Source organism: Theropithecus gelada, chromosome 12 (assembly GCF_003255815.1).
Source record: "Theropithecus gelada isolate Dixy chromosome 12, Tgel_1.0, whole genome shotgun sequence".
Classification (NCBI taxonomy): Eukaryota; Metazoa; Chordata; class Mammalia; order Primates; family Cercopithecidae; genus Theropithecus; species Theropithecus gelada.
Window position 1 is genome coordinate 13,442,927 of NC_037680.1, and position 16,573 is coordinate 13,459,499.

Consider the following 16,573-nt stretch of genomic DNA (forward strand, 5'->3'; position numbering starts at 1 on the left):
AGCCTCCAGAGTAGCTGGCACTACAGGCGACCGCCACCATGCCCGGCTAATTTTTTCATATTTTTAGTAGAGATGGGGTTTCACTGTGTTAGCCAGGATGGTCTCAATCTCCCGACCTTGTGATCTGCCCATTGTGGCCTCCCAAAGTGCTGGGATTACAGGCGTGAGCCACCGCGCCCTGCCGGACCTTCTAAAATCTACTCCAACTATCCCTATGGTTATAACCAGGTCCTAAGAAACCATTCTACCTGGTAAATTCAGACATTCCACTCTCTACTTACCCCATTCTTCGAAGGTGCTTGTTCATTTATACTCACTATGGTCTTTACTATCGCATCAATACCTTTTAGTCAACTGACTCCTCTCATTTCCAAATCCATTATATTTTTTTGTCTTCACATCTTTCCTCAGCCCTTTTGATTTCAGAGTTCATACATTACCTTTGTTCTTATTAATACAAATTAAGTTCCCTTGTCTCACAGTCCATGCATCATAAGCTGTTGAAAAAATCCAATCTTGAATGGATCCAACTTCAGGATCAAAAAGGCCTGAAGCCTTTTCCAGGCCTGTATCCAGGCTGCTGGGTGTGGCTGGAGAAATTGTACCTTAGAGAACTGGTTCCATTACAAATCTGGAGTTGCTGATCTCAAATGGTTACTAGAGCTGTTAACAATCCTACCACACTAATCTCATTCTCATTTGGCAAAATTTCAAACCACATCAATTTTCATGAAACCTTTAACCCTCTATTTTTCCATTTCACTGAACATATGATTGTCCTTCCCATTCCACAGAGAAAATATAAACGGTACAATGCAAACTCACAACTTCCTGCCATCCCCAAAAGTACAGTATCTTTCCAATGATATAATGACATGCAACCATAAAAAGGAGGAAGTTATTTATGTATACGAAAAAAAGACAAAAGGGGAAAGTACAAAACAATGTTTATGCTTACATTACAATCTTTTTAAAACATATGAATTTGCTTGAATATGCACACAGTTTCTGAGAAAAGATTAAAACCACATACAGTTGCCTATAGGGAGAAGAATTTAGGTAAGAGGGGTTTTTCAATGTGTATACTCTTTTATAGGTTTAGAATTTTGAACCATGTGAAATATCTTAGATAATAAATCAAATTTGTAAATCTAATGATGTATGTTTCATGCTTTAAGTTTCACATTATAGGGACTGGGGAAGGGGAAATGGGGACAATTATTTAATGGGTACAGAGTTTCAATTTGGAATGATGAAAAAGTTCTGATGATGAAGAGTGGTAATGGTTGCACAACAACAGAATGTAGTGAAACACATTAGAATGTACTGAAACACATTAGAATGTACTGAAGGTCACTGAATTGTACATTTAAAAATGTTTAAATGGTAAATTTTGTTGTACATATTTTACTGCAGTTAAAAAACCTAAAACATATACATATAGGCAACCGTATCTACTGAACTGTACATTTAAAAATACTAAATGATAAATTTTGTTATGCATATTTTACTGCAATTTAAGAACCTATAATACTGATAATTAAAAACCAAAATACCCTGCAATGCCTTCTTACTGCCATTATGAAGAACAAGACTCTGTATATTATCCCTACCTAACTCCATCACTGTCTTGAAACTCTCTTCTTTTAGTTCTAGAATATTCAACTAGATTAGTATTTGACTTGAAAACTCAAGTGAAGGCTGGACTATGTGTGTCTTGTTCCCTAATGCATATCTGATGGCTACCACATGGCTTAGCATGTAAGAGGCATCCTAAAATACTTTCAGAATGAATGGATAAATTCAAAATTAAACTGTACTCTAGATGCAGTCTAATCAATGAATGAAGTAGAATCATCCCTTACTCCAATTTAGCCTAAGGTTATTCAAAACTACAAATCTTTTAGAACTGAACTATTGATAAATAGGTGAGGGTTTCTCAAATCCCTTCCACACAAAGCTGACTTTCTAAATCTCAATGCAGAATACACATTCTATTAATATTTATCTAATTGTTTTTCAAACATATCTCTGCCATCCATTATATTAACTATTTCTCTCAGATTTGAACCATTTGCAAATGGAATAGACACAACCTCTATTTAGTCATGGGTGAGAACATTAAATGCAACAATGCTGAGGACAAAGGAGGGACAGCACAATTCCATAAGAGACATTTTTTTAAAAATTTAATTTAACTTAGGCCAGGCGCGGTGGCTCACACCTATAATCCTAACACTTCGGGAGGCCGAGGCAGGTGGATCATGAGGTCAGGAGATCGAGACCATCGTGGCTAACATGTAAAACCCCGTCTCTACTAAAAATACAAAAATTTAGCCAGGCATGGTGGCACACGCCTGTAGTCCCAGCTACTCAGGAGGCTGAGGCAGGAGAATCACTTGAACCTGGGAGATGGAGGTTGTAGTGTGCTGAGATCGCACCATTGCACTCCAGCCTGGGCAACAGAGCAAGATTCCATCTCAAAAATAAATAAATAAATAAATAAATAAAATTTAATTTAATTTAAAGTTCCAGGATACATGTGCAGGATGTACAGGTTTGTTACACAGGTAAATGAGTGCCATGTGGTTTGCTGTACCTATCAACCCATGACCTAGGTATCAAGCCCTGCATGCATTAGCTATTTATCCTGATGCTCTCCCTCGAGACATTTCTTGAAGCTGACAATGACCCATTAATTAACAATCTTTAGGTATGGCTATAAATACTTTTAATTTGTATTATCATGCAGCATTTTTCCTCTCATGAAAATTTAGACAACGAATTCTCCTTAGAGGTGGAACTGCTACAAAATATCAATGACAGAGAAGACTAAAAAAACTGATGAATCACACACCATTGGAAGAGGCTGGGCGCTGTGGCTCATGCCTGTAAATCCCAGCATTTTGGGAAGCTGAGGTGGGCAGATGGCTTCAGGTCCGGAGTTCAAGACCAGCTTGGCCAACATGGTGAAACTCTGTCTTCACTAAAAATACAAAAAATTGCCTGGTGTGGTGGCGCATGCCTGCAGTCCCAGTTATTCGGGAGGCTGAGGCAGAAGAATTGCTTGAACCCGAGAGGCGGAGGTTGCAGCAAGCAGAGATTGCACCACTGCACTCCAGCCCAGGCAAAAGAGCAAGACTCTGTCTCAAACAAAAGAAAACAACAAAAACAAAAATATAATATTAGGGAAGACCAATATGTCTTCCCACAGCATACTTTTTGAAGACAGCTGCTGATAACAGGATGCTTGGCTGGGTTATCTATATGTCCTCTTTTTCTATGTAAAAGAATATTTATTAAAGTTGCCATTCCCTAAGTCTTTATTACTTCCAGGGGGAAAAAGAAAACATAAAAGAAAGTGAGATAGAGTAAGCCATTTAAACTTACCAAGTGCTTACAAAATGACAGAGGGGAACTGGGTGATCTCCAAAGTCTTTTAGTTTTAACAATTGATCATACAATGTGCTAATGATTGACAACTGAATATGTTGCCTTCTCCAAATCATATTTGTATTTATAGCTTCCTCTAAATACAACCCTGTAAAGTGAATGATGTAAGGCATTTTGGATAAGAGATGTTCTGGCTGAGTAATACTTCTGCTGTCTGTCTCAAGTCAAACCAGGTAGTTGGTTACCTATACCCTGATTTCTCATCCCTGAACTACATTTGCAGTAGTACATTTCTGTTTGTCATTACTTAGGTATTTAATACACTTTATAAAAGCAAACCCCTTGCTGAAGCTTCACTTAACTTATTTTGAATACAGTCATGACATTTCAAATATAAAATATGGGTCTAGAACTGAATAACTAACCAAAATTTGCATTCTGCAAAATTATAGTGTGAAAATGACACCTTCACAGAATCAAAACATTATGGAAAAATATATAGCATTCCACAGACTAACTTAAAATGCCAGGAAGTGACTTGAGCCGAATTAGAGTCTATGGAACCATAGTGCTTTCAAGGTAAAGAAGTAAAGGAATAACATAAAACTTCTGAAATGGAACCTGAAAGAAAATACCTTTTGAGAAGCATGATATTAATCTTGAAATGGCTTTCTCCAGAAAACAGAACATGTCCTCCACAATCATAAAGCATTTCACAGAGACGAATTTTAATCTCTTAATGAAACAGAGTAGGCATTAAGTAACAAAGAGACAGGTGTACTGTCTCTTTCTATTGTCATATGACAAGTCCTAGTTATGAAACAGAAAAAAGAAATGCTTATTGACCACATAGGTTGTTCCAGACTCTAGAAGATAAATACAGATAAGTATGTTTGTTTTATGTCAGCAAACTTTTGGCATTTATAGTCTGCAAGAATTACGATTAAGAGCTTCCCAACAATACCCAGCACCATGGAAAAAAAAAAAAAAAAAGACCTATGATAGGAACAAAATGAATATTTAGAAATAATGTGCCAGGAACCATGGTTTTTGGCTATAAGCAACTGAAACTCTGAATCAAGACTGCTTAATAAAAAAAGGAAAGTTTTACAACATGAATAAAAGGAATTCAGAGTCCAGAAAGGCTCTTGGATTGGTCAACTCTTGGATTCCTTGCACCTCTTCACTGTGCCATTAAAAAGCTTGCCTCATCTAAACCCGATACCCAACATGGTCAGAAGACAGCTACCAGCAGCAGGTAGGACAACATGCTTCTTTGTTCATATTCAGCTTAAGATGCTTATCTTGTCCTCCATCCTTGAAACAAAGCCCTTCTTCAGCATGCTTCAGACCACTAACAGTTGTCTGAAGAATATTATGTGCTAACTGGCTTAGAATGACCAGAATCCACCAGCGAAAAAGGATACAAAGTCAACTTTCCCAGAGTCCTATAGATTTGTATATATACCTGAAGTAAATCAGGAATCTGTTTGGAAGGAAGACGGGGTAGGCAACTTACAGTGTTTACTACATTTGTTACTGTTGATTTCCAAGTGGAGGGAAGGGATATTAATTTGTGGCACTGTAGCAAAATCATTATAGTCATTTCCATGCATTGTTAAAAAAAAAACACTTGGTAAAGACTAAAGAGTTATTACTTTGGTCAAACTGGCATCTAAATGGATTTATAGTTTAATCAGAACTGATGTTAGCAAATTAATTATGCCCCCAGTTACCAGAAAAACAACTAAGAACTTTGTGTCATAAAACTCTCTCAGTCCAAGTCACAAAACTCTATTAACTTAAAATTCTTAATAGAAAGTAGCCAAATTATACTGGTTTGTCTATTTTTTTCTTTAAACAGAAGTAGTAAAATAAATGTAACAGTGTCAGTTATGTAAAAACTCCTCTTAGTATTTCACTTATAAGAAGAATCCCTATTTTGCTCATGATTTTTAAAGTCAATATGAAGAAACCAAACTTTAAGCTGGGAAAGATTACCCAAAGCACTTAGTTCAGCCCTTTTATTCCAGAAGCTCCAAATCTAAAGTATAAGAAATCCTTCTCCAAGATGATTGTGCTGCGTGTTTTTTAATACTATGTCAATTTTCAGAGCAATTTTAAGTTATATCTGAGTAACCCTATTAGTTTGACAACATCTGTGAATTTAGCAGATGAATAATGTTATTCATGTCAAGAAGTTACATGGATCTAGCATACAAAAAAAAAAAAACCCCAGATCTAGTATTCAATAATTGAATACACATTGGATATCATGTGCCAGGTGCCATGTTAGCCACTGGGAATAGAATACTGGAAAAAACAAGTGTTCTGCCCTCAAAGAGCTTCTAGCTAGTAACTCACTCCAGTGAGGAACACAATGCAGGTCAAATTCCCTATCAAACTGATCACATGCCACTGCAAAATGGTCTCTTGTTATAAATCTCCAGCCAGCTGGGTAATCACATTATGCTGAACAGTTAAACTAACAGCATGCAAAGTGGACTCCACAGTGCCCAGTGGCTTCTATAGAGAAGTCTCAGAGACTGTCAGTTGGGTCAGGGGCATCAGAGGTTACCATGTTGACAATTTCAAGGTATCTAGGGAAAATCAGTGTGTGTGTTTTACACATACACGTTTTAAAAAATACAAAAGATAACAAAATTTTCTGTAATTTCCTTTTCTTTCAACACTATATCTTAGAAATAAGTTGCATCAAGATTACACAGTATTCCATTGTATGGATGTACAATAATTTACAGTAAGTTCTCTACAACTAGTTGTTATCCAATCATGTATTATTTATTAAACATGCAATTTAAATTTTGCATATGTGCATATGTGTGTATGTGTATATCTATATGTTGTGTATTTAATAAATATGTGAACACACATGTATAAGAACATACATGAACAATTACATATAATAGTATATATGAACAAGTATAGGATAAACTTAAATTTTAATTGCTAGGTTAAGTGTATGGGCTTTTCATGTTTGGTAGCTATAGTGAAATTTCTATTAATAGATGGTATAGGTCAGGCAGGGTGGCTCATGACTGTAATTCCAGCACTTAAGTGTGCTGAGGTGGGAGGATCACTCGAGCTCAGAGTTCCAGACAAGCCTGGGCAATGCAGTGAGACCCCGTCTCTACAAAAAATTTTTAAAAACTGCCAGGTGTGGTGGCTCACGCCTGTAATCCCAGCACTTTGGGAGGCCAAAGCGGGCAGATCACCTGAGGTCAGGAGTTTGAGACCAGCTTCACCAATGTGGTGAAACCCGTCTCTACTAAAAATACAAAAATTAGCTGCGTGTGGTGGCACATGCCTGTAATCCCAGCTACTTGGGAGGCTGAGGCAGGAGAATCACTTGAACCCGGGAGGCAGAGGTTGCAGTGAGCCAAGATCATGCCACTGCACTCCAGCCTGGTAACAGAGCAAGACTCTGTCTCAGAAACAACAACAACAACAACAAAAAACCACACACACAAAGAATTAGCCAAACATGGTGGATCCCTGTAGCCCCAGCTACTAGGGAGGCTGAGGTGGGAGGATCACTTGAGCCAAGTCAGCTGAGGCTGCAGTGAGCCATGACAGTGCCACTGCACTCCAACCTGAGTGACAAAGCAAGACCCTGTCTCAAAAAAACCCCCAGATAGATGGTATAGTCATTACATTCCTTTCAACAATGTAAGACAGTTCCTTTTTCTTCATATGCTCATTGATATACTGTTTTGTTAAACGTTATAATTTTTATAACTATAATAGTTAAACATTTGTCTTACTATAGTTTCAATTTACATTTCTTTTATCAATTAGATTTATGCAGTCAAAACCTATTTGTATTTCCTTTTCTATCAATTATTTGTTTACATTTTTTGCACATTTTTCTCAGTCATTGAAATTAGCCTTCTCTTTAATTTGCAACACATAAATAATTTTTCCTTAATTAGAAATTTCTTTTTACTTTATATATATTTTCCAGAAGGGTGACACCTTTGAAATTCTTACACAATCAAATATATTCCTTTTTATGACTTCCCTACAACAAAGTTATAAAAGAAGTCCTCTGTTTTATTTAGGGTTTTATTTAATAATGTTTAAATATTTCACTCATCTGGAATTTATTTATCCTTCAGAAGGATACAAAAGAAAGTGCCAACACTGGTTACATGTGAAGGGAAATGGTTGGCTGAGAGACAAGAGTGGAAGAAACACTTACTTTTTACTTTTGTATAATGTACATGTAAATCTAGCCAATAAAAATAAACAATTTCAAAAGAAGAGGGGAAAGAATCCCTTTCCCTTTTTTTCTTTAAGACAGAGTCGTGCTCTTGTCACCCAGGCTGGAGGGCAACAGTGCAATTTTGGCTCACTACAACCTCCGCCTCCTGGGTTCTAGCGATTCTCCTGCCTCAGCCTCCTGAGTAGCTGGGATTACAGCTGCCCACCACCACACCCAGTTAATTTTTGTATTTTTATTAGAGACGGGGTTTCACCATGTTGGCCAAACTGGTCTCGAACTCCTGACCTCAGGTGATCCACCCGGCTCGGCCTCTCAAAGTGCTGGGTTTACAACAGGCATGAGCCGCTGTGTTGGGCCCCCCTTTTTTAATACTCTAGTTTTTCATAACTTTCTTGACAATTGTTGCTTATTTATTTTTTCTTTTTCTTTCTTTTTTTTTTTTTTTGAGACGGAGTCTCGCTCTGTAGCCCGGGCTGGAGTGCAGTGGCCGGATCTCAGCTCACTGCAAGCTCCGCCTCCCAGGTTTACGCCATTCTCCTGCCTCAGCCTCCCGAGTAGCTGGGACTACAGGCACCCGCCACCTCGCCCGGCTAGTTTTTTGTATTTTTTAGTAGAGACGGGGTTTCACCGTGTTCGCCAGGATGGTCTCAATCTCCTCACCTCGTGATCCGACCATCTCGGCCTCCCAAAGTGCTGGGATTACAGGCTTGAGCCACTGCGCCCGGCCTATTTTTTCAAATAATATTCAGAATCAATTTTCTGGATCTACAAGGAGAATATTCTTATTTGAATATATTATATCTACAAATAAATTCAGAAAAAAGTAAAATCTTGGCTGGGTGTGGTAGCTCACGCCTATAATCCCAGCACTTTGGGAGGCCGAAGTGGGCGGATCACGAGGTCAGGAGTTCAAGACCAGCCTGGCCAACATGGTGAAACCCCCGTCTCTACTAAAAATACAAAAATTAGCCAGGTGTGGTGGCACGCGCCTGATTTTAGTGTTTCATGTGGTAGTTGTTTTGGGATTGAAAGACACCCATAAACATATACACACGCCGGGCGCGGTGGCTCAAGCCTGTAATCCCAGCACTTTGGGAGGCTGAGACGGGCGGATCACGAGGTCAGGAGATCGAGACCATCCTGGCTAACACGGTGAAACCTCGTCTCTACTAAAAAATACAAAAAACTAGCCGGGCGAGGTGGCGGGCGCCTGTACTCCCAGCTACTCCGGAGGCTGAGGCAGGAGAATGGCGTGAACCCGGGAGGCGGAGCTTGCAGTGAGCTGAGATCCGGCCACTGCACTCCAGCCTGGGCGACAGAGCCAGACTCAGTCTCAAAAAAAAAAAAAAAAAAAAATATATACACACATATATATGTAAAGACACACTTATACATATATACCCTAAATTTATTAAAAACTGTAATCAAGGGTAAATGTTGGCTGGGCGTGGTAGCTTACGCCTGTAATCCCAGCACTTTGGGAGGTTGTGGCAGGTGGATCACCTGAGGTCAGGAATTCGAGACCAGCCTGGCCAATATGTGAAACCCTGTCTCTACTAAACATACAAAACAAAACAAAACAAACAAACAAAAATTAGCCCACGGCTGTAGTCCCAGCTACTCGGAGGCTGAAGCAGGAGAATTGCTTGAACCTAGGAGGCGGAGGTTGCAGTGAGCCATGATCGTGCCACTGCACTCCAGCCTGGGCGACAGAGTGAGACTCCGTCTCAAAAAAAAAAAAACAAAAAAAAAAAAACCCCAAAAATACAGGGAGGGTAAATGCTATATTTTACCTAAGGACTTCTCAGCACATATAGAGATGATGAGGTTTCTCTTTGTCATTATTAATATGGCGAATTATATTGATATGTTTCTTAATATTCAACTTTCCTTGAATTCCTAATGTGAAAGTCATTTGCATATAATCAATATATTAGGTTTTTAATGAGTTTCTGGATTTCATTAATCTATTAATATTGAGGATTTCTGCATTTGTAGACTCGTTTTCATTTTTTTGCTATCTTGTCTGATTTTGGTATTAAGTGTTTGACTTCATAGAAACAATTTAGAAGAATTTTATCTTTGTACTTTGGAGCTCTTTAAAAAGCATCAGAAAACCATGACCATGTGGTGTTATTTAAAGGAATTATAAAAAAAAAATGCATTGGGAAAAAACCATGAGAGACTCATATCACATACAAAGAGATTATTTTTGTACTATATAAAGATATTCAGCATATCAAGAAAAAAGCCAATACATTTAGAAGACAGGGCAAGCAGCACACACAGACAACTGACAGAAAAAAAGTACAAGTAACACGTATGTGTGAAAAAAAATGCTCAAATGCATTTAATGACATAATGGACAAATGTGTATTAAAGCTACTATCAGTTCACTTTGGCCAAGAATAAAATAATTTATATTTCACTATGTTTGAAAGGTATGGAAAAAGAAACAATCTGGCATAGGGCTGGTGGAAATGTAAAAAGCTGTGTCTTCCATGGAGCATGATTTGGAAAAATCTAATAATATAAAAATGCACATGCCCTTTAAACTAGCAATTTCACTTCTATAACTTTATCTTAAGATTTTTCCCCTATGTATATGGCATGAAATATGAAAATAGCTAACAACTATCGAGTACTCCCCACGTATGGTCACTGTTCAAGCACTTTATAAATATTAGGTAATATAAGTCTCATAATAACTCTCCAAGGCAGGCATAATACTTTGCCATTTTTTTTGAGCTGAAGAAACTGAGGTATGAGGAGATAAAGTTACTTTTCTAAAATGAAGCATTCCACAATAGTAGATGTGAAAATAAAACACAAGTGGTCTAGCTCTAAATTTCCATGTTCTTCAGAACTATAAAATACTACCTCTCAACATGTGCAAAGATATTCACTGCTGCATTGTATGCATAGCTATATACTATAAACGTCCACTAAGAGTAGACTGCATAAATAAATTCTAAACGGTATAATAGATGCAGCATTTAAAATGAATATCAGGCTGGGCGTGGTGGCTCATGCCTGTAATCCCAGCACTTCGGGAGGCCAAGGCAGGCGAATCACCTGAGGTCAGGAGTTCGAGACCAGCCTGGCCAACATGGTGAAACCCCATCTCTAGTAAAAATAACAAAAATTAGCCGGGCATGGTGGCGCATGCCTGTAATCTCAGCTACTCAGGAGGCTGAGGCAGGAGAACTGCTTGAACATCGGAAGCAGAGGTTGCAGTGAGCCGAGATTATACCACTGCACTCCATCCAGCCTGCGCAACAGAGAGAGACTCCGTCTGAAAAAAATACTATAAAATAAAATAAAATGAATATCTTTTTTTATTATTATTTTTTATTTTTTATTTTTTTGAGACAAAGTCTTGCTCTGTCGCCCGGGCTGGAGTGCAGTGGCCGGATCTCAGCTCACTGCAAGCTCCGCCTCCCGGGTTTACGCCATTCTCCTGCCTCAGCCTCCCGAGTAGCTGGGACTACAGGCGCCCGCCACCTCGCCCGGCTAGTTTTTTGTATTTTTTAGTAGAGACGGGGTTTCACCGTGTTAGCCAGGATGGTCTCGATCTCTTGACCTCGTGATCCGCCCGTCTCGGCCTCCCAATAAAATGAATATCAAAGCTCTTTGAGTAGCTGATATGGAAAGATCTACAATACATACTAGATGAAGAAAGCGAGCTGCAGAATAATACACAAATTGTGCTATATATGTTGAAATAAAATGAAGTAATATTATACACATATAATCATGTTTTGTATTATACATGCTTGCTCACCCAAAGAGTATCTTCAGAAAGATACAAAAGAAAGTGCCAACAATGGTTACACGCGAAGGGAAATGGTTGGCTGAGAGACAAGAGTGGAAGAAACACTTACTTTTTACTTTTGTATAATGTACATGTAAATGTAGCCAATAAAAATAAACAATTTCAAAAATAAAAAGCAGAAAGTAAAAAATAAAAATAAAGGAAGACTTTGCCATTATCCATTACTTTTATTTATTTTACATATAGTTCATCCACCTATGCATAATAATCCACCAACTGCCGGGCGCGGTGGCTCAAGCCTGTAATCCCAGCACTTTGGGAGGCCGAGAAGGGTGGATCACGAAGTCAGGAGATCAAGACCATCCTGGCTAACACGGTGAAACCCCATCTCTACTAAAAAAACACAAAAAACCAGCCGGGCAAGGTGGCGGGCGCCTATAGTCCCAGCTACTCGGGAGGCTGAGGCAGGAGAATGGCGTAAACCCAGGAGCCGGAGCTTGCAGTGAGCTGAGATCCGGCCACTGCACTCCAGCCTCGGCAACAGAGTGAGACTCCGTCTCAAAAAAAAAAAAAAAAAAAAATCCACCAATTATTTCATAGCTACCACAAATTTGTAAAACACTGGATTAAAGAATGATTAATAAAGCAATGTTCACAGTAAATATGTAAGGAAAAAGTTTATGGAAAATAGTTTGTCTTACCTGATGCGTGCATTACAGTATCTTTTTGCATAGTCGGTCCATCTTCCAAATTTTTGTGGAAAGAGAGCTTCAATCTGCATGAAAAGCTATAACAATACAAGTGTTCATAATATGTTGTAATATTTTCAAGTAAATTATTATTACAATGATAAAACCATTTAACAAAATAGTGGGAAGTATAAAAGAAAATCCAACTCTTTCTTTCTCAAGTCCTCTCCCTTTTATTCATCAGGGGTAATCGTCATATGTTGTATAAATACACATTTTTCTATGTTGATATAAGCATACATTTATTCACATAAAGAGGATCATATCATATATATTGTTACACAACTAGAATTTTGTCCCATAAAACATGTCTCAGACACTTTTAAAGTACACGTGTCTATTTTTATTTAGTTTTAAAGCCTTATATAAACAATATAATAATAATGCACTATTTAAAAACTGAATGGCATTCTCAGCAAACTATCGCAAGAACAGAAAACCAAACACCGCATTTTCTCACTCATAGGTGGGAATTGAACAATGAGATCATTTGGACACAGGAAGGGGAACATCACACACCGGGACCTGTTGTGGCGTGGGGGGAGGGGGGAGGGGGGAGGGATAGCATTAGGAGATATACCTAATGTAAATGACGAGTTAATGGGTGCAGCACACCAACATGGCACATGTATACATATGTAACAAACCTGCATCTTGTGCACATGTACCCTAGCACAAAAAGTATAATTAAAAAAAAAACAAAACAAAAAAAAACAAAAACAAAACTGAATAGCAACCCATTATGATGTAGATGTACTGTAAAATATTTAAACAGACTCCTGATATTGGACATATAGGCTATTTCCAGCATTTTATTTATTTATTTTTGAGACAGAGTCTCGCTCTGTCGCTCAGGCTGGAGTGCAGCGGCGCAATCTCGGCTCACTGCAAGCTCCGCCTCCAGGGTTCACGCCATTCTCTCACCTCAGTCTCCCGAGTAGCTGGGACTACAGGTGACCACTCCCACGCCCGGCTAATTTTGTTTTTGCATTTTTAGTAGAGACGGGGTTTCACCTTATTGGCCAGGATGATCTCGATCTCCTGACCTCGTGATCCACCCGCCTCGGCCTCCCAAAGTGCTGGGATTACAGGTATGGGCCACCACGCCCGGCCTATTTCTAGCTTATATGAAGTTACTAATACTAACAACTTCATACAACTTTGTGTGTGTGTGTGTGTGTGTGTATATATATATATATATGAATATATAGGTGTAGTATATCTATTAATCATCTATCCATTCATCCATCCATTTGCATTTCTATTAGAGGTGATGTAGGATTATATTTAGAAATGGAATAGCTGATTCTAAGGTATATACTGTTTTAAAGTTTGATAATGTTACCATGTTGCCCAGTAAGATTATCCCAATTTACACTCCCATCAATAGTATCTTGAAACATTTTCATTTTTACAACTCTGATAGGCTGCACAGAGTACTGTCTCATTATGTTAATATATTTTTTAAAACCAACAGCTTTATTGTGACATGTAATTCATATACTATTCAAACTTTTAAAGAACATAATTCAGTGGCTTTCAATAGATTCACACAGTTGTGCACCAATCATGACCAATTCTATGATATTTTTATCATCCCCCAAAAAACCTCCATACCCATTAGTAGTCACTGCCTATTTCTCGTCTCTTCTGATTCTGCCACCTACTAATCCACTTTCGGTCTCTATGACTTGGCCTATTCTGGGCATTTCATATAAATAGAATCATACAATATGCAGCCTTTTGTATCTGGCTTATTTCACCCAGCATAGTGCTTTCAAAGTTAATTCATGTTATAGCATATATAGTATTTCACTCCTCTTTAGGTCCAAATAATTCCATTGTATGGCTATATCACATTTGTTTATACATTCATCAATTGATGAGTATTTTACTTGTTCCCACTTTTTGAATATCATGAATAATGCTACTATGTAACTATACACATGAGTATATAATTTCTGGTGAGAACTTGTTTTCAGTTCTCTTGGGTATATACCTAAGAATAAAATTATTGGGTGATACAGTAACGTTTTAAGTAACTCCTAAATTTTTCTAAAGTGACTTCAGTGCTTTATGTCCGTTTAATATGACAACATATTCAGAAATAACCAATGGGCCAAAGAAGAAATCACAAAGGAAATTAGAAAACACTTTGAGATAAGGGAAATTGAGAACACAACATACCAAAACATGAGTTGCAGCAAAAATAGTGCTAAGAGGGAAATTAATAGTTGCATATGCCTATGTTAAACAAGAAGAACTCAAATCAATAACCTAATTTTTCACCTTAACACACTGGAAAAGTAAGGGCAAACAACACACAGCAAATAGAAGGAAGGTCACAATAAAGATTAGAGTGGAAATAGACTGGGCGCAGTGGCTCAAACCTGTAATCCCAGCCCTTTGGGAGGCTAAGATGGGCAGATCACTTGAGGCCAGGAGTTTGAAAGCAGACTGGCCAACATGGTAAAATCCAGTCTCTACTAAAAATACAAAAATGTGCCAGGCGTGGTGGCACGCACCTGTAATCCTAGCTACTCGGGAGGCTGAGGTGGAAGAACTGCTTGAACCNAAAAAAAAAAAAAAAAAAAAAAAGAAAGAAAGAAAGAAAGAAAGAAAGAAAGAAAGAAAGAAAGAAAGAAAGAAAGACAAAATGAGAGAACTCACACTTCCTAATTTCAAAACTCCTAACTTAGAATTTCAAATTTTATATTATTTTTCTTAAAAAAAATCCCAAACACAAATTGTACAATCATTAGGACTCACAAAATTGGTATTTACCCTTGGTTTGAATAGTGGCTACCATAGGTGAAGAGTGAAAAGTAATGACATGTGATAAGAGTAGGATGTAAGAGCCACTGTTGTATTGTCAATGTTCTATTTCTTATGCTCGATAATAAGTAGATGAGTATTTATTTTGTTATCATCATTTAAAATGTATGGTTTTTTTTTTTTTTGAGACAGAGTCTCACTCTGTCGCTCAGGCTGGAGTGCAATGGTCAGATCTCAGCTCACCGCAACCTTGGCCCCCTAGGTTCAAGTGATTCTCCTGCCTCAGCCTCCCGGGTAGCTGGAACTACAGGCCAGGCCACCATGCCCAGCTAATTTTGTACTTTTAGTAAAGATGGGGTTTCACCAATGCTGGCCAGGCTGGTCTTGAACTTCTGGCCTCAAGTGATCCACTCGCCTCAGCTTCCCAAAGTGCTGGGATTACAGGCATGAGTTACTGAGTCCAACCTACTCACTGGACTCAGTAGGACTGAGTATCTTGAAGGATACGTTTCATGATTTTTTTTAAAGGATATCATCACCCCTATTATTCAATGACATAATTTGGGGACATATGTCAATTACTTGGAGCTACAGCACTGTCAGTGGGTATCCAAGAGAAAAAACTGTAAAAGGTACAATTAAACATTTTATCATCACTATCTATGTACTTTTATATGTATCTCATAAGATTTCCAGGATAGAATTGAAAGTAGAGCTTAGGTAATACTGTTAGACAGGCAATGATAATAGCTGTCACCCAGGCTTGGCTCAAAAATTAACATAATATTGGCTACCATATGTTGAGTGACTATGTGACAAGGCACAGGGTGAGGTACTTTCAAAGCAGTATTACCTTTAATTCTCCCAGCAACCCTACAAGACAGCCCATGTTTTTCCATGATTCAGTGTTCATTAGTAAACAGAATTTCCTTAAGGAACACTAAAACTTACAGACATTTCTTCCATCATGTCTTCTTCCTAACTCTTTAACCACTCCATGTACTACCCATCTCTTAGAGTAGCAAAAGCTAAATGGGATATCAAATGCATGCCTTATTCTTTCATTCTAGGCAGATACCTTATCTGGTCTGCACATAAGCTTTAGTTTCTCTTTACTTTCCCAAATGTGAATCTTAAAGTGAAAGAACAGAAAGAAGTTCTGCAATGCAATGTAAAGGAAATAAGGTAGATTCAATCCCAATCCTAAGCAGCTTATAATGTAAAATAGATAGGATAAATGAAGATTAAGACCATAGAAGAACCTCAGGAACACATTGTGAAGAATATTATACAGTTGTACTATGTATGGAAGCCTTATCATAAAGATAAAAGCTGTTTTTTATACACACCTACAAGCCTGGCGAAAGTTTAAATGTAAATAGATTAAAATAGCCATGGAGGCCGGGCGCGGTGGCTCAAGCCTGTAATCCCAGCACTTTGGGAGGCCGAGGCGGGTGGATCACGAGGTCAGGAGATCGAGACCATCCTGGCTAACATGGTGAAACCCCGTCTCTACTAAAAATACAAAAAACTAGCCGGGCGTGGTGGCGGGCGCCTGTAGTCCCAGCTACTCGGAGGCTGAGGCGGGAGAATGGCGCGAACCCGGGAGGCGGAGCTTGCAGTGAGCCGAGATCG

At 38.3% G+C, this 16,573-nt stretch overlaps 1 protein-coding gene across 3 annotated transcripts in view; it reads right to left on the reverse strand.

Annotated features, from left to right (window-relative positions):
- ZRANB3 (zinc finger RANBP2-type containing 3) overlaps nt 1–16,573 on the reverse strand; it is a 310,204-nt gene that overhangs the window by 126,696 nt on the left and 166,935 nt on the right. For all 3 annotated transcript variants that reach the window (XM_025405290.1, XM_025405292.1, XM_025405291.1), the window contains exon 6: nt 12,116–12,201. In XM_025405290.1, the coding sequence (XP_025261075.1) occupies nt 12,116–12,201 (86 nt within the window). The remainder of the gene's footprint in view (nt 1–12,115; nt 12,202–16,573) is intronic.